Source organism: Capra hircus, chromosome 10 (assembly GCF_001704415.2).
Source record: "Capra hircus breed San Clemente chromosome 10, ASM170441v1, whole genome shotgun sequence".
In the NCBI taxonomy this organism is placed as follows: Eukaryota; Metazoa; Chordata; class Mammalia; order Artiodactyla; family Bovidae; genus Capra; species Capra hircus.
Window position 1 is genome coordinate 51,944,306 of NC_030817.1, and position 25,618 is coordinate 51,969,923.

Below are 25,618 nucleotides of genomic sequence, written 5' to 3' on the forward strand. Positions count from 1 at the left end.
GCCCAATGGGGGCGCGAGCGGCGCGGTATTTGAATCCTGGAACTAGGCGACTTCTCGAAGATCCCCAGCTTGCGGGCCCGGAGCGCAGTCGTAACTGCGCGGGGGAAGCTAGTGCTCTCTGTGTCCAGTCCGAGTCCTTCCCTGGGCGGAGCCGCCACTCTTGCCTGTTCATTTCCTCATGGCGCTTCTCCGACGCCCGACGGTGAGTGGGCCGGCGACCCTCCGCACGGTCCTGGGCCCGGCCGCGCTGCCTGCTCTGCCGACTCTCTCTTCTCTTTCTCCTCGGCTTTGAACTTCGTCCCAAGCTGCGCCGTTTTCCTCTTCCTGCGGGCGGCCTGGGCCCTAGGGCCTGGCCGGCCCTGAGGCCTATACCCGCCGGCTGACTTCTCGCCTTGCTTCCGCTCTCCCGGTGCTGGCTCCTGGCCTGGCCGTACCTTCCGCGGGGCGAGGGGAGTATAGGAAAACGCCTCGGGCCTGGCACTTGTCAAGTGAGTCCCTGGAGCGCTGGGCCTAGGACTGGGCAAGCGGTCCCCGAGAGCGCTTTGTTGCTGAGTTATCTAAATACAGCTGCTTGGGGTTTTCTTCCTCCTTCAGTCCTTGCCAGCTAAGGAATCAGCTGTGGGGAAGGGGAGAAGGACGAAGAAATTCCGCAGGCTGAAAAATATTTCAGATGTTTAATCAAGCAACAGCTATGGATGTTTTTCAAATGTTTGCACATTTCACTTTGTATGAGTTTCCTGTTTATTTCTGCACGCGAGGTCTTACAAGGCTAAGTTCGCCAATGTATGGGCTTGCCCCTTTAAAAAAGTAATTTCCTTTACTCAAGTGTAATAGAGATATTATTTGGAGCCATATGGCAGACTGAAAGAAGGTCCAAATTCATTTATTTCATCTTTGCAAAAAACAAATCGTTAATGGTAGTTTGGAATTTTCTATGGGTTTGAATTGTACCTGGATCTGTTTTTTTCCTTGCTGAAAAGTAGAGGGCCCTGACACACCTGAGCTCCATCCTCCTGGCTGTAGGCTTGTTAAAAGCTGCTGATTTCCCCTTCCAAATGGATTGACCTAGATTACCACTTCAACCCACAGGAAATTTAAAACACTTTTTAAAACGGGCAGTGACTTGAACAGTGTGACTTTTGAGGATCCTAATAAGTTGAATACATTCTGTATTTAACTGTAATACTTTTGTGAATCTGAGTCAAACTGATAAGTAATTTTTGTCTAAACTACCCCATAAAGTGCTTTCATAGTTAAATTCCCTTCTATTCAGGTAAGGCTTGCATTTTCCCCTGCCCATTTGTCTATTCTGGTAGGTCCATTCAAATCCTCTGTTGGAAAATATGTTAAGATTAGGACCCCTGATTATCAAGAATAGTACATGCTGGTTTTTTTTCTCCTGAAATGTTTATCACATATAATAAACTTTTCTATGTAAAACTTTTCTTGTTTTTACTAACAAGTTTCTGTTTCTAAGTACATTCTGTCTAACGCGTGTTAACAATTTTTATTTCATACAATTCACACTTTCTCTGAATTTGAGATAAAACTATTTTACTCATAAAAACTTTTCTTTCTAAATATCCCTAATAAAAGAGAGCTTACATGCTATGGCACCCTCACAGCTAAAAGGCTGTCTTTAAAGATGTTGCCAGTCTGAGCACTTATTTGTAGAATCAAAACCTAGTTTAGGTTTTAAACGTCTGGCTTTTAAACAGCTTTTTAATATTGCATCTTAATTGCGCCTGTTACTCATCTCTGTCCAGGAAGTTTTTTAAATAGATGCCATTCATATACAGGGTCCATATAGGAAGCTCTTAGTGGGATTAAAAAAAAAGTGAATGAGTGTATTTGCCTAATTTAGAGTGATGTTATAAATAGAAAGTAGCATTTTTAGACTTCCTAAAATTTACCTTTCTCTCTGGCAGATAGACCTCAATAAATTCACCATTGCCAAATCAATTCTGAATCTGAGGATCTGACACCAGCAAAGTATTGTAAATTATCTCAACTTTGAATAACTTTTTTCCTTGTGTGTTTTTTTTTTTTTTTTAGGTGTCCACCGATTTAGAGAATAATGACACAGGAGTTAATTCTAAACCTAAAAGTCATGTGACTATCAGGCGGGCAGTTTTAGAAGAAATTGGAAATCGGGTTACAACCCGAGCCATACAAGTAGCTAAGGTAACAACTGTGAGGGCTGCACCTCTGCACACTAGGCTGACCCTGTAGAGCACTCAGTGGCAACACAGGCTGTCTTGCCCTCTTCACATTTCTTTTTCATTTCAGAAAGCCCAGAACACTAAAGTACCTGTTGCACCCACCAAAACAACAAATGTCAACAAGCACCCGAAACCTACTGCTTCTGTGAAACCAGTGCAGATGGATGTGTTGGCTCCAAAGGTAGGAAGTTCTGAATTTACAAACATACTTAACAGAGTAGCCAGTTTGGGGCTATGGTGTAAGGGCACCTTTATCATCACTGCTGCTTTTGAAGAACATTGATAGCAGGAGCTCTGCTTTAAGACAACAGTGTAGAAAATGAACATCTTTGTAGTAATTAACATAATGTTATGACCTTGAGTAACAAAGTTAAATACCTTAGTACCTAAATAAATTTCATGATCTCAGAGGAAAATTTGATAGATTTTATTAAAAATAATTCACTGTAAGAATGAACTTGCCTGCAAAGGTGGTGGAAGCTTGCAATTATGAGACCTTCACTCATGGAAGAACAAAGTAATGCCAGGATGGTATTGAGAGATTGTAGTCTCCATGACTGGTTAGTTCAATTAAAGTTAGAATGGTAGTGGACGCACTGGCCTGTTCATCTTCCACCGTCTTCTAGTTCATGCGTGCTCTCGTTCATAGATCACACAAAGTCACATAATCACAGTGAAGCAAGCACTGTTGTAAGTGCTGACAATACAACAATGACTGCTCTTTCTAGTTCAAGATATTTATATAGTTGTTTGCTTGAAATTTTTTGGTAAAACATTGGACATATTGGAGAAATAGGTTGAGTACTTACTATACACATCCAGTTGTGTTAAGGCTGTGTTAAGACATCTTGCCTTGAGGAGACTTATCTAGAGAGGGCATTTGTACCTGAAAATTAAATTTGTAATCCGAGGGCGCGATGCTCGGTACCCACAGGCAATGGCTGACTGAACGCAGTGTCCCATCTAAAGGAGGGAGAGAATCATGGGGGATGGAGTGGTCAAGGCAGACTTGCTGAAGTAAGTGGGATTTTTAGGGATAGAGAAAAGCTGATAGGAAAGGTGGAAACAAAGCATCAGTGGGGATCAAGGCACCAAAGAGGGGATAGGCCTATAAGTTATGTCCTTCAGGGCAAAGAGTCAGCAAGTCTAAGTTGGATCAGAAGGTTTGTGTGAGGAGGCAGGCAAAAAGTTGGACAGAAGATTGCAGTTGGATTTGAAGGCCTTGGAATTTGGGTTATATCCCATTAGGCAGAGGGGAATGCATGGAAAGTTTGGAGGAGGAGATGAAAGCAGTGATGAAAGCAGTGTAGCGTGGCCGTGGAAGGGATATGTTGGGTGTCTTGGGCCGATGGTGTCTTGAATAAGCCTGGATCTCTCCAAAGTGCCCGCCCATTTACCAGTGTCAATGTGGGTGCTAAGAAACAACCTCAACGTGCTGGGATGTCCCAGAACTCCTTTCAGGGACATCATCCTGTATTCAGAAGGAATCCTTTGGGTATGCTGCTTGGAGTGGAGTGAGACCCTTAAGCACTAGAGTAGTTAATCCTGAAATTTTGGGAGAAAACTATGTTTTTGCTGACTCATGAGGCTTTGGCAAACAGTAGTTTGAAGGAAGGAAACAGGCTTTCTGCTAGTCTCTTGTTTGCTGGGCACTGGGAAAACAAGGTGAGTGAACCAGCTTCCTATTCCCAGGAGGTTCCCAATCAAACCCGGAACATCAAAGTGAAGGCGTGTGCTGTAATACGTTGTGGCAGAGGCAGATGCGGTCTTAGGAGACATACTGGGGAGCGGCGGCTAGAAATTCGGAGGTGGCTTTAGATTTACAAATCTGCTTGAAACACTAAATGTAGTGATGGTCATTATTCACGGATAAGAATAGTTTATGGTCTAACTTTCCCTAAAACAAAAACTATATATAAAAGGAAATGAGCATGACTATTCATATTAAAAGAAGTGTCTTTTATTTTTAATTATACGAGAAACAGGGATAAGCAAGACAATACAGACATGGTAGAGTGCATAGGATAACGGGTCAGTTCATTTTTACTATTCTCCCCACCCTCAAAATTCTACTCCATTGCATTCCCTAAAGGTAACCTCAGTAGTTGACTTTGTCTTTCTGCAACTGAGTGTGCTTGTGTATATACACAGTTACTGCTGCAAATCGTGAACTCTGATTGGAACCAACAGGTTTTCTTGGAGTCCTTCCTTATTGCACTGAGTTGACGTTATCTATTATAAATCTAGCAAATAAAAGAACCCTGGGGCTTCTCTGATGGCTCAGTGGTGAAGAATCTTCCTGCCAGTGCAGGATGTGGTGGTTCGACCCCTGGGCTGGGAGGATTGCGCGTGATGCGGAGCAACTAAACCTGGGTACCAGCAACAAGAGAAGCCACCACAGTGAGAAGCCTGAGCACCGCAGCTAGAGAGTAGCCCTAACTCCCTGCAGCAAGAGGAAAGCCCGCACAACGAAGTCCTAGTGCAGCTCAAAGTAAAGTATAATTTTAAAAAATAACTGTTTCAACAAAACTTGTGTAAATACCTATATATTTGCATGTTTATATTTTATTTATTTATTTGGCTGCATTGGGTCTTAGCTGTGGCTTGTGGGATCTTTTGTTGCTGCGTACAGCCTCTCTAGTTGTGGCAGGCAGGCTTAGTTCCCCCTGGCACGTGGGATCTTAGCTCAGCAACCAGGAATTGACCCACATCCCTGCACTGGCAGGTGGATTCTTAACCACGGGACCACCAGGGAAGCCCTGCATGTGCATGTTAATCGGCTCTCTTAACAGACCGACTCATTAAATGTTGGTGCTGGGAGAACTCCGGTAGCCTTTTTTCATCTCCACACATCCTTTGGCAAAGAACCACATCTCAAGTTCAGCACAGTCTCACAACTTTATTATTTCTGAGCCTGCTTTTCAGTTGTCTCTGACAACTCACGGAACTCATTCATCAATCTAATGTGAAGCTTTTGCTCTAGGACCACTTTTGTGTTGGACAACAGTTGATCCATGTTATCTTTGCATGCAGCAGACACTGGACAGTTTGGCCAGTGCACAGTTGGCTCACAGAACTTAGGTTATTATCTCCACAGGCAAGCGAGATCTTAGAAAGGATTTTATAATAATTCAATTATGTTGGAGTCCAAAAGGAATGCTTTCAAGAAATTCTAAATTAAGGCCCAGAGCAATTATCCTTGTCTTATCCTGGTGGCTTTATGGATATGACTAAACTTAGGTGTGCTTCTGAGTAGAAACAGGTGAATATTCAAGCTGCTAAGGCATCTGAAGTACATAACTTCTGTCTTCTTCTTCTTTAAAATTTATTTTTATTTGTTTTTAGCTGGATGATAATTGCTTTGCAATGTGTTGTTGGTTTCTGCTGTACAACAGGTGAATCAGCCATAAGCATACATATATCCCCTCCGTGCACCTCCCTCCCACCTCCACTCCACCCCACCCCTATAGGTTGTTACAGAGCGCAGGGCTGGGCTCCCTGCGTCACACAGCAACGTCCCGCTAGCTGTCTCTCTTTCCCGCATGGTGATGTGTACATTTCAGTGCTATTCTCTGTTTGTCCTGTCCTCTCTGTTCCCCCGCTGTGCCACAAGTCTGTTCTCTACGTCTGTGTGTCTGTTCCTGCCCTGCAGATAAGTTCATCAGTACCATTTTTCTAGATCCCATATTTATGCATTAATATGCGATGTTTGTTTTTCTCTTTCTGACTTATTTCACTTTGTATAACAGGCTTTAGGTTTGTCCACCTCTGTTCATCTGACTCATATTCACTCCTTTTATGGCTGAGTATATTCCATTGTATATCTGTACCACAGCTTATTTATCCATTCATCTATCAATGGACATCTAGGCTTTTCTCATGTCCTGTTTATTGTATTAATAAGTAGAGCTGCAGTGAACATTGGGATATACATGTCGTTTTGAATTGTGGTTTCCTCAGGGTATATGCCCAGTAGTGGGATTGCTGGGTCACACAGTAGTCTTATTTCTAGTTTTTAAAGGAATCTCCATATTGTTCTCCATAGTGCCTATGTCAATTTACATTCCCACCAACAGTGCAAGAGGGATACCTTTTCTCCACATCCTCTCCAGTATTAATTGTTTGTAGATTTTTTGACGATGGCCATTCTGGCTGGTGTGAGATGGTGCTTCACTGTGGTTTTGATTTGCATTTCTCTAATAATGAGCAATGTTGAGAGCATCTTTTCATGTGTTTATTGGTCATCTGTATGTCTTCTTTGGAGAAATGCCTCCAAAGAAGGTCTTCGCCAGGTTTCTGATTGTGTTGTTTTTCTGATAGGGAGCTGCAGGAGCTGCTTGTATAGTTTGGAGGTTAACTCTTTGTCAGTTGCTTTGTTTGCAGTCATTTTCTCTCATTCTGAGGGTTGTCTTTTCATCTTGTTTATTTCCTTTTCTGTGCAAAAGCTTGTAAGTTAAATTAGGTCCCATTTGTATAGTTTTATTTCCATTAGTCTAGGAAGTGGGTCAGAGAGGATCTTGCTGGTGATTTATGTCAGAGTGTACTGCCTGTGTCTTCCTGTAAGATTTTTACATTTTCTGGTCTTACATTTAGGTCTTTAATCTATTTTGTGTTTATCTTTGTATATGGTGTTAGGAAGTATTCTGATTTCATTCTTTTATATGTATCTGTCCAGTTTTCCCAGCACCATGTGTTGAAGGGGCTATCTTTGCTTCATTGTATATTCTTAGCTCCTTTGTCAACAATAAGGTGCCCATGGGTGCGAGGGTTTATCTCTACACTTCCTATCCTTTTCCATTGGTCTGTATTTCTGTTTTTGTACCAATACCATACTGTCTTGATGCCTGTAGCTTTGTAGTATACTTCTGTCTTCTTAAACCAGGCTTCCTGGTACTGATTGCCCCTCCTGGGGAGAGTAATGATGATTATCCCTAAAAAGGAAACCTTAAACTGAAGCTGCACATACTTATTAAAACGCACATCTGATTCCAGTCACTCTTGCTCAGTGCCTTCAGGGTATTCGCTTCCCTTTGGATGAAATCTAAACTCCCTAGCCGGGTTCTCGCTCACCTGTCCAGTCTGTTTCTGTCACCTCATACGCTACGCTCTCCATTCTCAAATCAGTGCTCAGTCCCCAGACTTGCCTTTATTTCTTGGCTTCCCCTGGGACTTTGTACTCATGTGCCTTTGCCTGCTCAGTGAGTTCTGCGCTCTCTGAAGAGCTTACTAGTTTTCTCCCTAGGACCTCAGGTAACTTTTCTTATTCCTTCTAGTAGTTCTTAAATTCTTGAGAGATGAGGTATACCTGTATACCTCTTGCTCACCTGGCCCTTCCTCAATTCAAGACCTTTTGTTTAAGAGGGAAGGGCATGATTTGAATTGCTACATATCCTGTGGCTGTTACTGTTTTCTTCTCTAAGACTGGAAACTGTAACCGTTGAGCTTTTATGTAAGTTAAATTTGTTTATTATCCTGCCTTCTCTTTCTTTCTATATTTTATTGTTTTAATATATATTCTTACAGCCTAGCAGTCCTAGGCTATACTTTGAGAAGTACCTCTTATCCTTAAAAAAAAAAAAAAAGTGATGGTTTATTTATGCTTCATTACTAAATGCTTGTTTTAACTCCATACAATTTTAATTTGGATAATCACCCAGTCATGATAAGAAAATAAAATACTGGGTGTCTACTTGCTCAGTCTTTGCTTCCTCCTGTTTTATTCATAGGCTGGAATGTGCTTTCCTGCTTTTTCGTTGTTAAATAATTTCTCAATTTAGAATAAATTAGTTGATGAAGAAAACATTACACTTGCTCAAGAGGGCACTGCCAAAGTGAACTATCAGTTCTAGGAATCTCTGAACCTAGGTGTCTTAAGTTTCTTACACTCAATATTTACTGAACCCTACTATATGTCAGGGGGCCTTCCCAGGTCTAGCAGTGGTAAAAAAAAAAAATCCACCTACCAAGAGACACAAGACATGTGGGTTCAATCCCTGGGTTGGGAAGATCCTCTGGAGAAGGAAATGGAAACCCAGCCCAGTATTCTTGCCTGGGAAATCCCATGGACAGAGGAGGCTGGTGGTATAGTCCAGTGGGTGGCAAAGAACCAGACATGACTGAGCAGCTATGCCAACAAAAGTGTGTCAGGGATGACATAGGCATTTGAGAGGCTTTAGTGGGCAAAATCAGTGTGAATAGATGTAAGGCCATAGAACTTACATTCTGGTAGAAGTAGAAAATAATATGCATGATATATAAATAAAGTCTGTGATATATTGTTGTTCAGTTGCTAAGTGGTGTCTGACTCTTTTGATCCCATGAACTGCAGCACACCAGGTTTCTCTGTCCTTCACATCTCCCTGACTTTGCTAAAACTCATGTCCATTGAGTCAGCAATACCATCCAACCATCTCATCCTCTGTTGCCCCCTTCTCCTCTTGCCCTCAATCTTTCCCAGCATGGGGGTCTTTTCCAATGAGTTGGCTGTTCGTATCAGGTGGCCAAAGTATTGGAGCTTCAGCTTCAGCATCAATCCTTCAATGAATATTCAGGGTTGATCCTTTAGGATTGACTGGTTTGATCACCTTGTTGTCCAAGGGACTCTCAAGAGCCTTCTCCAACACCACAGTTTGAAAGCATTAATTCTTCGGTGCTTAGCCTTCTTTATGGTCCAGCTGTCACATATATACATGACTATTGGAAGAACCATAGTCTTGACTGTATGGACCTTTGTTGGTAAAGTGATGTCTCTGCTTTTTAACACACTGTCTAGGTTTGTCATAGCTATTCTTACAAAAAGCAAGTGTCGTTTAATTTTCTGGCTGCAGTCACTGTCTGCAGTGATTTTGGAGCCCAAGAAAATAAAATCTGTCACTGTTTCCACTTTTTTCCATCTCTATTTGCCATGAAGTGATGGGACTAGATGCCGTAATCATAGTTTTTTGAATATTGTGCCAAGTTTTTTTGAATGTTTTAAGCCAACTTTTTCACTTTTCTTTTTCACTATCATCAAAAGTCTCTTAAAAAAAGAAAGTCTCTTTAGTTCCTTTTTGCTTTATGCCATTAATGTGGTATCATCTGCATTTCTGAGGTTATTGATATTTTTTCCTGCAATCTTGATTCCAGCTTGTGCTTCATCCAGCCTGGCATTGTATGGTTTACTCTGCATATAAGTTAAATAAGCAGGGTGACAATATACAGCCTTGATGTACTCCTTTCCCAATTTGAACCAGTCCGTTGTTCCATGTCCAGTTCTAACAGGTTTCTGAGGAGGTGGGTAAGGTGTTCTGGTATTCCCAGCTCTTTAAGAATTTTCCACCGTTTGTTGTGATCTACACAGTCAAAGGCTTTATTTTAGTCAATGAAGCAGAAGTAGATATTTTTTTGGAATTCCCTTGCTTTTTTTTGTGATCCAGTGGGTGTTGGCAGTTTGGTCTCTGGTTCTTCTCTTTTCTAAATTCACCTTGAACATCTGGAAGTTCTCAATTCACTTATCATTGAAGCCCAGCATGAAAGATTTTGAGCATTACCTTGCTAGCGTGTGAAATAATTGCAGTTGTGCAATAGTTTGAACATTCTTTGGCATTGCTCTCTTTGGGATTGGAATGAAAACTGACCATTTCCAGTCCTGTGACCACTGCTGAGTTTTCCAAATTTGCTAGCATATAAAGTACAGCATTTTTACAGCGTCATCTCTTAGGATTAGAAATAGTTCAGCTAGAATTCCATCACCTCCACTAGCTTTGTTCGTAGTGATGCTTCCTAGGGCCCACTTGACTTCCCATTCCAGGATGTCTGGCTCTAGGTGAGTGATCATACCATTGTTGTTATCTGGATCATTAAGACCTTTTTCATACAGTTCTTCTGTGTATTCTTGCCACCTCTTCTTAATATCTTCTGCTTCTGTTAGATCTATACCATTTCTGTCCTTTGTAGTATCCATCTTTGCATGAAATGTTCCTTTGGTATCTCTAATTTCTTGAAGAGATCGCTAGTCTTTCCCATTCTGTTGTTTTCCTCTGTTTCTTTGCATTGTTCATTTAGGAAGTCTTTCTTATCTCTCCTTGCTATTCTTTGGAACTCTGCATTCAGATGTGTATATCTTTCTTTTCCTCCTTTGCCTTTCGCTTCTCTTCTTTTCTCGGCTATTTGTAAGACCTCCTGAGGCAACCACTTTGCCTTCTTGCCATTTCTGTCTCTTGGAGATGGTTTTAATCACCGATCCTGTACAGTGGTACGAATTTCCATCCATAGTTCTTCAGGCACTCAGTCTGTCAGATTTAGTCTCTTGAATCTATTCGTCACCTCCACTGTATAATCATAAGGGATTTGATTTAGGTCATACCTGAATGGCCTAGTAGTTTTCCCTACTTTCTTCAAATTGAGCCTGAATTTTGCAATAAGGAGCTGATGATCTGAGTCACAGTCAGCTCCCGCTCTTGTTTTTGCTGACTGTATAGAGCTTCTCCATCTTCAACTGCAAAGAATATAATCAGTCTGATTTTGGTGTTGACCATCAGGTGATGTCCTTGTGTAGAGCTGTCTGTTGTGTTGTTGGAAGAGGGTGTTTACTATGATTGGTGCATTCTCTTGGCAAAACTGTTAGCCTTTGCCCTGCTTCTTTTTGTACTCCAGGGCCAAACTTGTGTGTTACTCCAGATATCTCTTGACTTCCTACTTTTGGATTCCAGTCCCCTATGATAAAGGACATTTTTTTGGTGTTAGTTCCAGGAGGTCTATGTAGGTCTTCATAAAATAGTTCAGCTTCAGCATTAGTGGTTGGGGCATAGACTTGGATTATTGTGATATTGAATGGTTTGTCTTGGAAATTAACCAAGATCATTCTGTTGTTTCTGAGATTGCACCCAAGTACTGCATTTTGGACTCTTTTGTTGACTATGAGGGCTACTCCCGTTCTTCTAAGGGATTCTTTTCCACAGTAGTAGATAAAATGGTCATCTGAATTAAATTCGTCCATTCCCGTCCATTTTAGTTCACTGATTCCTAAAATGTAGATATTCGCTTTTGCCATCTTCTGTTTGACCACATCCAATTTACCTTGATTCATGGACTGAACATTCTGGGTTCCAATGTAATGTTTTTTTACAGCATCGGACTTTACTTTCACCACCAGACACATCCACAACTGGGCGTTGTTTGCCTTTGGCTCAGCCACTTCATTCTTTTGGAGCTATTTTCTCTGTTCTTCCCCATTAGCATAATGGACATCTACCGACCTGGAGGGCTCATCTTTCATTGTCATATCTTTTTGCGTTTTCATAGTGTTCATGGGGTTCTCAAGGCAAGAATAGTAAGTGATTTGCCATTCCCTTTGCCAGTGGACCACATTTTATCAGGCCCTGACTTGCAGGGACATGCCCTTCAGCCACCTCATGTCGCTGGATGACATGCCCTGTGCCCTGGTTGTCCCCCTGCTGGTCCTTGTTGAGTGTGTAAACCTTCACTGGCCATTAAATGTTGGTCAATGTGCCGTCCGGGGGCCAAAGCAAAGGCCCTGCTGGAGTCGCCAGGGTGGGGCTCTGGGAAAGGCTGGAACTGATGCTGAAGGACACCCAGGAGTGGCGGGCACCCCCACCTCACTGCTGCCATTGGCCACCCTGGGGCCGTTCCACCACCCAGGAGCAGAGGGCACCCTGGCCTCTCCTCTGTGGTGTATTAGGAGGTTATAGATTCTTTGGGTAAAACACTAGAGAGATGAAACATGTGTGTGTTGGGGGGGCATTGTAGAGACAGATGGCAATTTTAAATAGGATAAATCTAATTGAAAAGGTAACACTTAAGCCAAACTTGAGGAAGTACGTGAGGGAATTACCCATGTGGCTACAAGGACTGAGCCTTCCCGGAAGAGGGAGCCTGCTTGTGGTGAGGGAGGCCTGACCAGCAGGCTGGTGAGGAGCAGACAGTGGAGAGAGAAGTAAGAGATGGATTAGCAAGGGAAGAGGGAAAGGCCTACACTGTGAGGACCTGGGTTTTCATTTTGAGTGAAATTAGAGCTTTTTTTTTTCGCCTAAAGTACATTTTTAACTGAAGGATGAGACCATTTTTAAACAGAAGAGTTTATCTCCAAACACTTCATCTACTTGAATTATTCACCTCTTACTCTGAAATGTATTTGTTGGGGCTTTATTATTTATAAAAATGCGTATGATGCTTTTAAACCAGTTGACTCTGCATTTGTGATCAAGTCTCCTCCTAAGGTAGTGACACGTGCGCTTTCCCTTGTGGATGCAGGGTCCTTCTCCCACACCTCAGGACATCTCCATGAAGGAAGAGAACCTCTGCCAAGCTTTTTCTGATGCCTTGCTCTGCAAAATTGAGGATATTGATACTGAGGACTGGGAGAACCCGCAGCTCTGCAGCGACTATGTAAAGGATATCTACCAATATCTAAGGCAGCTTGAGGTGAGGGGGCCTTTGTGGTTTGGTTGTACAGCAGTGTGGAATCTGCCACACAGCTGGGAAGGAAATGAAATTCGCTTTTTTTTTTAAACTTAAATTTATTTTTTATTGAAGGTATAGTTGAATTATAATGTATTAATTACTGCTGTACAGCAAAATGACTTGGTTATATATACATATATGTTCTTTCTTGTAATCTTTTCCATTATGGTTTATCACAGGATATTGACTATGGCTAAAGCAGGACCTTGTTGTTCACCGAAGTCAGGTTTTTAAACTTTTCAATTCCACCAACAGGTTCTGCAGTCCATAAACCCACATTTCCTAGACGGGAGAGACATAAACGGCCGCATGCGTGCCATCCTGGTGGATTGGCTGGTGCAAGTGCACTCCAAGTTCAGGCTGCTGCAGGAAACGCTGTACATGTGTGTTGCCGTCATGGACCGATATTTACAGGTGAGCACGCTGTGGGGACTCTGCGCAGAAGAAAAGACCAAAGGCCAGTTTATGAGATGCCAAAGAACTTCAAGTGCTAGGAAAGGCTGTAGTTCAAGCATGTCACACTTCCAGGAATGCTGACCATTGCTGTTAGGTCAGCCTGCTGAAAAGTGCCCAGAGGAGATGCTGTCTCACCACAATCATTCATCAAAGGAGATAAACCAGCAGATGGTCTGAAAGTCCATCTGAAGCCCATGGGGCTTTGGAGGCTGGTTCTCCAGGCCCACTTGCACAATTTCCATAGTTCAGTACTCTTTGGTGTTAAGGTCTCTTATATGAAAAATGAAGAGTTTTACTAGAGAACTTAATAGTTTCCAGCCAGTTGTAGCATTGAATCACTGTAGAAGAGGGAGGAGACAGTTTTCTTAAAAGGGTTGGAGGGATCTGTGGGGAGTATACTCAGAGTGTGAGGTCTAAAGCAAAGAGGAAGGTAAGAAATGAAGCTGAGAGGCAGAAGTAACCATCAAAATATCTACCAGTAATGCAAGAACACTGACTGAGAAGAAATGCCAGACCTTAACCTCTAGTGTGTTATCTACCAACTGGTAGTCCTGCAGGTAAGGATTTATTGATTTATTTTCAATTAATTTATTTGGCTGCACCAGGTCTTAGTTGCAGCATGTGGGATCTTTAGTTGGAGCATGTGGGGTCTGGTTCCCCAACCAAGAATTGAACCCAGGCCCTCAGCATTGAGAATTTGGAGTCTTAGCCACTGGACCACCGGGGAAATCCTAAGGTTTTGTTTATTTGAAGTCAACATTTATAATATAGGTGTAGGTCAAATACAGTGCTGCCCAAACAATATAGTAATAACTGTCTTGATAATAATGACCCTGAGAGTCTGCAAAATGCTAAGCAACCATAGAGCCATTGGTTTTCATTGTCCAAAAATCCTCAGTGGTATAGAAAGCATTGTCATATTTTTGGCAGATTTTCAACAGTGAGAGTTAAAGCAAAACACGCAAATTCCTAGTTTAAAAATAAAAGTCAAGAGAAGCACTTACACTCTAGATTTGGATTTCCTCTGACACTAAAGCATCTCTGGAAGGGTCTTCAGGCTGAATAATAAGTGTACTTTTGGTGAGGATTAAAGGAACGCTTGAGGCCCCCCTTCCTTGGCCCTCCTCACCTGTTAAACGCCTGTTTTTTCTGTTGACCTCATCATGACTCAGACCATGCTGAGTGCCACACTGGGGCTTCCCCAGACACTCAAGCCAGGACGATGCGCGTAGAGTACTGCCTGGGAGCTTGGTCTTCAGGCTTATTCTTCCCTGTCAGCGATTCACCGATCTAGGGCTGGTGTCTGCATCTCTTCTCAGGCCATCTAATTGTGAGGGAAAAATTATGTACTGCCCAGGATTTTTGTGAGGATTCCATGAGATGATTGAATCTCAGCCCTGTGCCTGGCACAGAGCGAGCACTCCATGACAGGCAGGTGCCACGGGCTGTGGTGGTAACTGTGGTCAGTGCTGAGGTTCCTGGGCTTTAAGAGAGGTGTGAGCAGGGCTGATGTGGGCTTCTCCAGGATTTGGTTTCCTCTCACTTTCCTCCACCCAGAGCCCCCGTTCTCCTTGGTTAAGACTTCTGACACATTTTTCTTCTTTAGGTTCAGCCAGTCTCTCGTAAGAAGCTTCAGCTGGTTGGCATTACAGCACTGCTCTTGGCTTCCAAGTATGAGGAAATGTTTTCTCCAAACATCGAAGACTTTGTTTACATCACTGACAATGCTTATACCAGTTCTCAAATTCGAGAAATGGAAACTCTGATTTTGAAGGAACTGAAATTTGAGCTGGGTCGACCGTTGCCGCTACATTTCTTAAGGCGGGCGTCAAAAGCTGGGGAGGTAAGTGCCTCCAGTTCTCTAGGAGACTTTATTTTGCTGTTTGTCGTCTCATCCCAGAAATGATCCAGTGAACGGAAAGCTTATGAGTTGATAGGAAGCATTTCTTAGATAAGTCCTAACACTTGTCAGTTCTTCAAAGACTTTATGTTCTGTGTTTGTAACATGCTGTGGAACAGAGCAGTGCCTGGGAAGGAAAAGAGAGTTCAGTGGCTTTGAGTTCCTAGGTCTTCACCCAGAATTTTGCAGGAGAGTAATAACAGCTGTGCTTCTTTCCATTTCCGGCTGTTTTTTTGTAGGTTGATGTTGAACAGCACACTTTAGCCAAATACTTGATGGAGCTGACTCTCGTTGACTATGACATGGTACACTACCACCCTTCCAAGGTGGCGGCAGCTGCTTCCTGCCTGTCCCAGAAGGTTCTAGGCCAAGGAAAATGGGTGAGTATTGAGTTTAAGAAGAAATGTATTAGCTATATTTTAGGGCCTCTTGATATGAAATGTATTAGCATTTTCACAGTGCTGTCCTTGAAACAGCTGTTAAAATTCCACAGGCTTAAAAGAGCCGCTGGAATGATGCAGGTGGAGACTGGAGGACTATGCCGTGGTATTTTACACATGTTGTGTTACAGCATCGTCAAGAGTGAGGAAGGCCACTGAGAACTGATACAATAAGATTTCTGGGTTATTTTGTTAAGTGAAACAAGCAAGTTGTCAAGCACATAAGACAAAGTAGGGCTAAGACCTGACCTTATTTAGATGGGTAAAGATGAACTGAGCCACTTTCAGGTTCATTCAAGTAGTCAAAGATGTCATCTGCTCCTTGGGTTCTTGTTTCGAACACCAAAAAGGATAGCAGTGAAACATAGGGGGCGTTGCCTGCGGTGATAGTCAGAGGAGCTCTTTTGTGGATGAGCCCGCTCTTGACCGCCACTAAACAGTTTTATTTATTTATATATATATTTTAAAAGCACTTATTTATTTGGCTACACCAGGTCTTAGTTGCAGCATGTGGGATCTAGTTTCCTGATGAGGGATCCCCTGCACTGGGAGCACAGAGTCTTAGTTGCTGGACCACCAGGGAGGTTCCTGTTAAGCAGTTTTAGAGTTCACAGACAGCAGAGCAAACACATTAGCTGAACCCAGGAGGCGATAAGACCCCATCTTATCACAAGATCTCAAAGCCAAGGCAGATCCATGTGGTTCCAGCCTTTGTCTGCCTGGCCTGTGATGGATATGTGCAAGATTGCCAGGGCACCATGGTGAACCTGTTCCTCTACACAGTCGATAGAGTTTACATTTTACATAAGAAAGAGTGGAAATAAGAGAGAGGGGATATGTATGTGTGTGATGTATTTGCTCATTTTTCAAAAAACATATAAATGGAAATGAATGAAGATGGATACCTCTGAGTGTGGGTATCAGAGTAGAAGGTTGAGGGTGGGGAAGCAGGACTCCTGGTTGTAATTTTTTATTAGCTTGTATACAACAGTAATGTAACTGTTTTGACTTTTGAACATTCTATGCAAATCCTGAACTGGAATTAAGCAAAAAAATGTTACTATATATTCAGAGTGGTAACAGAGAGAATAATTAATTCTGGTAGCTTTAGCATTCTGACTGTGCATCTATAGTGGGATGTGAAGGTCAACAAAACGAACAAAAAAGGTCACATGTTTAAAGCTTTCTTAGGAGGTTTACTAATCTGTTAATAGGAGATTAATAGTAGTCTAATTCTGAAACTATGTTGTAGGATAAAGCAAATAAGAGTAGAGCTTCCTTGGTGTCTCAGACAGTAAAGAGTCTGCCTGCAATGAGGAGACCCAGGTTCAATCTCTGGGTCGGTAAGATATCCTGGAGAAGGGAATGGCAACCCACTCCTGTATTCTTGCCTGGAGAATTTGACAGAGAAGACCATCTATGGGATTGCATAGAGTTTGACATGACTGAGCGACTAACACTCAAAGCAAATAAACATTCATGTTATTAAGGATGAAAACTCACTGTAAGAAGATAAAATGTTGTTAACACTTAAAAACAAAAGGAAACCCCTATAATATTAATTCTGTTTTAGAAACATCAATAAATCCATAATGAAAAGACCAGAAAGAGTGATAACTCAGTAGCAATGAAGATGCCTAGTGCTCATATCTTGGATATTCAAGGCATGACCCATTAGGAACTAGAGCTCCTTTGAGAAATAATCTGATTTCAGAACTATGGCAGGGGGAAGTACATGGTGAGCCTAAAGCAGTTTATAACAGGTAGCAAGCAAATTCTCAAACATCAGTGGGGATACATCAAAAGAGGACATAGAAACTGGCTTGGAAGGTTTCCTTCTGACTACAGTTGAGCATTAAAAAGAATTATGATCCAATAGATTATAATGTATTAAAAAATGCATGAGTCCATAATGATAAAAAAGGAAAGAAGGAAGATGAGGAAGGGAAGGAAGGAGTTAAAAAAAATTTCAGTAGAAAGCCAGCTAATTAGAAATAATGGTAGAGATACAAACCCACCATTTTTAAACCCCCAGTGATAACTGATTCCAGCAAGGATCATCAATTGATGCTTATAAGCATTAAGTAAAATAATTTTGGAGAACAAGATTCATATTGCTCTCCAAATATCACCCCTCAGTTGCATAGTGATTCTGAAGAAAACCTGTATCTTTGACAACCTGACTTGACCTCCTTCTCATGCAGTAGGAAGTATGCATTTTCCCCTATAGAGGATTCATGTCCAAAATGTTGGATATGAATCTAGCCATCAGGAAACAGACAAATACAGAATGTGGGACATTTTCAAACCAACTGGCCTGGATCCTTCAAAAAAGTCAGTGTCATTTAAAGCCAAGAAAATGGGAGTTTGAAATTAAACACCAAAGACAACAACAACCAAATGGACTGTGTGTACCTTGATTGGACCCTGGATATAGATTTTTTTAAAAAAATCTGTAAAATATATTTTTGCAGCAGTTGGCGAGATTTGAATATTGACTATATGGTATTATGGAACTGTTGATGTTTCTTATGTGATAAAGTTATTGTGGCTAGGGAGGAAAATATCAATCCTTTTTAGGAGATACTTATGAAACATTTAGAAGTGATGTGTCACGGTGTCTGCAACTCACTTCCTTTTTATAATTTATTTTTATTTATTTTTGGCTACGCTGGGTCTTGTTGCTGCATGCGGGCTTTCTCTAGTTGTGGTGAGTGGGGGCTACTCTATAGTTGTGGTGCGCAGGCTTCTCATTGCAGTTCTAGGGTGCACGTATTCCAGTTGTTTCAACTTGTGGGCTCTAGAGCGCAAGCTCAATAGTTGTGGCACACGGGCTTATTTACAACACAGCATGTGGAATCTTCCTGGAACCAGGGATCAAACCTATATGCCTTGTATTGGCAGGCGGCTTCATAACCCCTGAACCACCAGGGAGGTCCTACGACTCACTTTCACATGGTTCAGCCATTTGATGGCTTAAAAAATCACATACAACTTTTGCTGAACCATGTGAAAGTGAGTTGCAGATGCTGTGAGTGAGTGGCAGGGGAGGAGAAGAGGAGGAGAGAAAGTGGTGAAGTATTAAGAACTGATGAATCTGCACAAAGAATATACAGATGTTCATTATTTTATTCTTTCATTTTTTTCTATAGATTTGAGATTATTTGACATAAAAATAGGAGGCAAGGATGGGGAGGTGGGAGGGAGGTTTAATAGAGGGGCATATATGACATGAGTTTGAGCAAACTCCAGGAGATGGTGAAGAACATGGAAGCCTGGCGTGCTGCAGTCCATGGGGTCGCAGAGTCGGACAACAATGGTTTATTAACGCTGTTGTATAGCAGAAATCAACAAAACATTGTAAAGCAATTTTCCTCCAATTAAAAAAAATACAAAATAAACACACACGAAATTGGAGACAAAAAAGTCACTGGTCCATGTAGGGCACGTGATCTTGGTACCAGTGGCCCATTTTAGTCAGTTAGAGTTGCTTCCTTGGCTCTCAGCCTATCAACTGTAGGCCTCCCTGTTTACTGGCAGTTAATAACAAAATGCCAGTAGCTATGTGTTACATCAGATTCACTCTTGCTTACTTCTTTTTGCCTTTAAACTATTTTAGGATTAAGGTTATTGTGGTTTATTTATTGTGGTTCATTAAGGATATTGTGGTTTATTTTCCCAATTGTACATATGAAAGTGGTGTGTTTTAGCTTTTAGAATTTTATCACAAACTGAAGTCGTCAGGTTACATATCTTCATGCAGAATAAGTCTTACTCTCAGTCAACAGCTGTCTTTTTTGCTTAAGTTTTGTTCTCTGGGAGGCTGGGTGTACATGCTTCTGAGTGCTGTGGGTTTTCTCGTTCTTAACTATGAGGGCCCAACAAGAGAGCCCTGTGTGTTGTGTGCTCAAGTTGCTTCAGTAGTGTCTGACTCTTTTGCAACCCGAACCCTTTGGGCTGTAGCCCGCCAGTCTTCTCTGTCCATGAGATTCTCCAGGCAAGAATACTGCAGTGGGTTGCCATGCCCCGCTCCAGGGGATCTTCCTGACCCAGGGATCAAACTTGCGTCTCTTGTGTCTCCTGCATTGGCAGGTGTTCTTTACCACTGGTGCCACCTGGGATGTCAGTTCTTTTGGGTTTCATAGCTTAGATTGCTGCTTATGGCCCAGTTTATTTCTTTTTTAAAAGATTTATTTATTTTTGGCTGTGCTGCGTCTTCATTGGTGAGCGTGGGTTTTCTCTAGTTGCGGCAAGCAGGGCTACTCTCTAGTCCCCGTGCATGGGCTCCTTATTGCAGTGGCTTTTCTTGTTACAGTGCATGGGCTTAGCTGCCCTGTGTCATGTGAAATCTTCCTGGACCAGGGATTGAACCTGTGTTCCCTGCATTAGCAGGTGAATTCCTTTTTTTTTTTTTAATTGAAGGATAATTGCTTTGCAGTATTGCCTTGGTTTCTGCCATACATCAACAGGAATCAGCCATAGGTATACATATGTCCCCTCCCTCTTGACCCTCCCTTCCACCTCCCACCCCATCACACCCCTCTAGGTTGTCACAGAGCCCTGGTTTGAGTTCCCCGGGTCATAAAGCAAATTCCTACTGGCTATCTGTTTTACATACGGCAGTGTGTATGTTCCCGTGCTTCTCTCTCCGCATTTGTCCCGCCTTTTCCTTCCCCGCTCGCTGTGTCCATAAGTCTGTTCTGTATGTCTGCATCTCCATCCCTGCCCTGCAAATAGCTTCACCAGTACCATCTATCTAGATTCCATATGCATGTGTTAATAAACGATACTTTGTTTTTCTCTTTTTTACTTACTTCACTCTCTATGATAGGCTCTAGGTTCATCCACCTCATTAGCACTGACTCAAATTCTTTCCTTTTTATGGCTGAGTAGTTTTCCATTGTACATATGTACCACAACTTCTTAGTCCAGTCATCTGTTGGTGGACATCTAGTTTGCTTCCATGTCCTAGCTATTCTAAATAGTGGTAGCAGGTGGATTCTCTTTTTTTAAAAAATTATTTTAATTGGAGGCTAATTACTTTACAATATTGTGGTGGTTTTTGCCATACGTTGACATGAATCAGCCACAGGTGTACATGCATCCCCCGTCCTGAACTGCCCCCCCCACCTCCCTCCCCACCCCATCTCCCTGGGTTGTCCCAGAGCACCAGCTTTGAGTGCCCTGTTTTATGCATCAAGCTTGCACTGGTCATCTATTTTACCTATGGTAATATGCATGTTTCAGTGTTATTCTCCCAAGACACCCCACCCTCTCCCTCTCCCACATAGTCCAAAAGTCTGTTCTTTACATCTGTGTCTCTTTTGCTGTCTTGCATATAGGGTCATCATTACCATCTTTCTAAATTCCATATATATATGTTAATGTATTGGTGTTTCTCTTTCTGACTTCACTCCAGTTTCATCCATCTCATTAGAACTAACTCAAATGCATTCTTTTTTATAGCCGAGTAATATTCCATCATGTATATGTACCACAACTTCCTTATCCATTTGTCTGCCCATGGACATCTAGGCTGCTTCCATATCCTAGCTATTGTAAACAGTGCTGTGATGAACACTGGGGTACATGTGTCTCATTCAATTCTGGTTTCCCTGGTGTGTATGCCCTGCAGTGGGATTGCTGGGTCATATGGCAATTCTATTTCCAGTTTTTTAACGCATCTCCAGACTATTCTCCATAGTGGCTGTACTAGTTTGCATTCCTACCAACAGTGTAAGAGGGTTCCCTTTTCTCCATACCCTCTCCAGCATTTATTGCTTGTAGACTTTTGGATCGCAGCCATTCTGACTGGTGTGAAATGGTACCTCATTGTGGTTTTGATTTGCATTTCTCTGATAATGAGTGATGTTGAACATCTTTTTATGTGCTTGTTAGTCATCTGTATGTCTTCTTTAGAGAAATGTCTGTTTAGTTCTTTGGCCCACTTTTTGATTGAGTTGTTTATTTTTCTGGTATTGAGCTGCATGAGCTACTTGTATATTTTGGAGATTAATTCTTTGTCAGTTGTTTTGTTTGCTATTATTTTCTTCCATTCTGAAAGCTGCCTTTTCACCTTGATTATAGTTTCCTTCGTTGTGCAAAAGCTTTTAAGTTTAATTAGGTCCCATTTGTTTATTTTTGTTTTTATTTCCATTACTCTGGTAGGTGGGTCATAGAGGATCTTGCTGTGATTTATGTCAGAGTGTTCTACCTGTGTTTTCCTCTAAGAGTTTTATAGTTTCTGCTCTTACATTTAGATCTTTAATTCAAGTTTATTTTTGTGAATGGTGTTTAGAAAGTGTTCAAGTCTCATTCTTTCACAGGTGGTTGACCAGTTTTCCCAGCACCATTTGTTAAAGAGGTTGTCTTTTCTCGATTGTATATTTTGGTAGCAGGTGGATTCTTAACCACTGAAGTCCCCCAGTTTATTTCCTAATCCTGAACCTTTTTCCCTGACTGCCAGGATGGATATCTGGGCTCTCAGCTTCCCACTGGACGCTGCCAAGCTGGGCTGTTAAGTGGGGACTGAGGCATGCCCTTATGGTCAGCCCTTTTGAGGCTGTTTATTCGTGTCCCTCTTTCCTTCCCCTTTCAGTTTGGTGACAGAGGCAAGCCTGAAAGCTTTGTTAGTTGAACTAACCTACTTCCCTATGCAACCTTCTTTAAAATGTAATTATTTGGGACCTTCGCCATTTGATTGAGCTGAGAGTTTTTGTAGTGTCTTAACTTAGTCCAGCTCAGAGCCAGAGTCATCCTGTGTTTACTGGTAGCTTTGTAAATACCATGATAGTGGTTGAGGCTGAGGCTGAATTTCCAGCAGAGAAGGATATTTTTATAGCTTTTACATCACTAATGTCAGCATATGTAAGATGTGCCCTTCTAAGGGAGAGGGGATTTCATCTCGCGTCTGCTTTGCGCTGTGTTCCAGAACCTAAAGCAGCAGTATTACACTGGCTACACAGAGAGCGAGGTGCTGGAGGTCATGCGGCACATGGCCAAAAACGTCGTGCGTGTCAACGAGAACATGACCAAGTTCACCGTGAGTACTCTTCCCGCAGCTGGTCAGACTCGAGGTTACGGGTTCAGGGTGTGAGAGGGCGGGTGTGTATGTGTTTGCATCTTCATGTAAATACTCGGGCATGTGTGTGAGTCTGTTTCACACGTTATATTTCTCTAGTAGACCAGGGGCTGGAGCATACTGATAAACCCCGAGAGCTGACGGCCTTTACAACAAGGTAGACAGGCTCCCTGTGTCCAGCCCGAGGCAGCTCTTCAGTGTATTACCCATGTCCCACCCAACTTTCTGGGGAAGGCTCACCACAAGCCGGGAATGCTGGCCGGCACGTAAGGGCCCAGCTCGAGTGGCCCTGTGGAAGGCTTGCGTATTTGGGTGACCTCACGCAGGGCCTTTGTCCAGCATCTTTTAGGACAGTGACTGAGAGGGACTGCCCAGGTGGCACTAGTGCTAAAGAAGCCACCTACCAGTGCGGGAGACATAAGTGACGCGGTTCAGTCCCTGGGTGGGGAAGATCCTCTGTTCTTGCCTAGAGAATCCCATGGACAGAGGAGCCTAGTGGACTCCACTCCATAGGGTCGCAAAGAGTTGGACCCAGCTGAGCAACTAACACTGCACAACACCTGAACAGCAAGCCTGGTGAAGGAGGCGAGGCAGGCAGCCCACTCCGGAAGGGTCCTGGGGGCTGGCGTCCGTCTCTTTATGGCCCATCTGAGAGGAGGCACCAGGGGAGACAGCGTGCTGTCCTGTGCCTGTGTGACGCTGAGTATCAGGGCTCACCAGGCTCTGGTGACGAGAGCAAGACATCTATACTGAGTGTCCTCACGGTCAGGCGTGCGTCCTCCCTTGTAGCTTCAGCATGACTTAGCACGCCAGGGAAGCAGTGTGTTTTTGGTCCTGAGTGTCCTCTGGGACCTGAGCACCAGTTACCGCTCATCTTTACGGCCAGTTACTGCTCCAGTGCTGGTGAATCTGTTATGTCCCAGTGGCACTAGATAGGATAAACAGCTCCTATCTCTACCCCTCGTGAGAGAAAGCCTGCTCTCTGGACCTTGAAATCGTTTGTTCCCCATCACCTGTGCTACCAGCTGGGTTTTATCCATTCCTAGGCATGGCAGGAAACTGCTCTAGAGCAGTGATCACCAACCTTTTCAGCACCAGGGACCAGCTTCGTAGAAGACAATTTTTCCATGGATGGGATGGGGGGCATAATTTCGAGATGACTGAAACACAGTTACTTTCATTGTGCACTTTATTTCTATTATTTTTACATCAGCCCCACCTCAGGTCATCAGGCATTAGATCCCAGAGGTTGGGGACCCCTGCCTAGAGCACTTGTGAACTTTAGTGGTTTGGCATCATCATACCCTTTGGAGATTGTGGATCTGGCCCTTTGATACTTGTAAATTAGACTAGGAATAAGGTATAAGGTTGGGGGCATCGTGGGGGGCTCCTGATGTGTGCTTAACCGCAGATGACTTCTGCAGGCCGTCAAGAATAAGTATGCAAGCAGCAAACTCCTGAAGATCAGCACGATTCCTCAGCTGAACTCAAAAGCCATCCAGGAGCTTGCCTCACCTCTGCTGGGACGGTCCTAGGCTCCAGGGCCCTGGGGAAGAGTGTGTCGTCTGTGCACTTTGTCTTGCTGATCTGGAATTCCTGAGTTTGTATATAGTCCTCTGGTCTATTGCATGAAACCTCTTAGACCAGTTTTCTAAATGTATATTGAGGAAAAATAAAGATATCGATTTTCTTAAGGTATCCTGTGTGTTTGTGTTTGGGTATTCCATACTGAAGAAGTCAATAGAAGCCTTGCTAGGACTAATTTCTTTTTGAGCTGTTATGATTGTTATATTTAGATGTGGGGAAGATTTAAACCATTTTCTCAGAGGAAACTAGAACTTTGCTTCAGTGAATACTCAACTATTCCTAAACTGTGAATATAAGAGTATTGGTTCATCATAGAAAATTTAAAATGGGGGAATAACCGTGACATTCTCTTTCAAGATCATACTTATCTATCCTCTAATTCCTGTACAGGAGCACCTGGCCCACTAGGGTGATGGCTTTCAGAAGTAACCCTCCTAATGTGTTTCACTCGAAGGCACTGGTTGAGACCAGGAATACCAGTGCCAAGGGGCCACAGCTGGAAAAAGGAAGCAGGCCTGTGACATCTTGTTAAAGGTGAAACTTAGGATGCTTGTTTGTTCCAACGACATTATGGTTTACTTTTTTTTCCCTTTGGTGGGCATTTGATTACATTTAATACTGTTTTCTAAGAGGGAGTACATTCTCAGTCTCCAACCACTAACCTGAAAAATAAAAAAGTCTCTTATAGCAACAGCTTCCTAAACTACTAGTTCAACAAGAGGATAATTGATTTTCTGAGGGACAAGAGTTAGATACATTTGGGAAACATTGCAAATTCATGTAACATTCATAAAGGCTCAGAAGCTTTGCACTAAGCTCATTTAATGTGGTTTCCTCAACCTAGAATGTGTTAAAAGCTGCCTCCTGCAGCTCCGAGGTCCACAGGTGCCTGGCTCTGTGCTCAGCTATGGTGTGAGACTGCCCCATCCCGGGAGGGCTGTCTGACTCCACAGAGGCCTCACCCCTCTTCCTGGGTAGGCCAGGCTGCCTGGCTAGTAAGCCTGTAAGTTTCAAGCATGGAGAGGAACTGGGTGTCTTTATATGTTGTGTCTTAGTATAAAGTTTTATAAATATCTCTTGTTGAGTTAGTGACGCTTGTTCCCATGGCAGCCTTAGACCCACTTAGTCACTAGTGTGAATGGTGACGAAGTGAGACCTTGAGAGGGAGATTTCCTGGCTCTGAAAAGCAGTTATTTCCCAGGGACACTTGAGCTCCAACTTCTCATCAAGAAAGGATGGGTTTTTCTAGGCGTATTCTAAAGACATTTTAGAACTTCTTTATTACATATTTTGCTTAGTTATTTTATTAATACCCTGACTCAGGAAATTCATACTTCCAGGATGTCATTAAAAAAACAACAGCCAAAAACCTTTTAAGATATTCACGTGCCAACCAGGCACCTAAAACTGAAGTGTTATAATGTGAAATAAGCTGTAAAAGTAGAAATCATATAACGCCTTAAAAACACTG

General features: G+C 42.6%; 1 protein-coding gene across 1 annotated transcript; it reads left to right on the top strand.

Moving 5' to 3' along the window:
* On the top strand, positions 1–24,258 carry CCNB2 (cyclin B2). The gene is made up of 9 exons (XM_005685708.2): positions 1–202; positions 2,056–2,184; positions 2,290–2,403; positions 12,474–12,644; positions 12,939–13,097; positions 14,746–14,982; positions 15,279–15,419; positions 22,411–22,521; positions 23,985–24,258. The coding sequence occupies exons 1-9, from the start codon at positions 179–181 to the stop codon at positions 24,093–24,095; spliced, it is 1,197 nt and encodes a 398-aa protein (XP_005685765.1). The 5' UTR covers positions 1–178; the 3' UTR covers positions 24,096–24,258.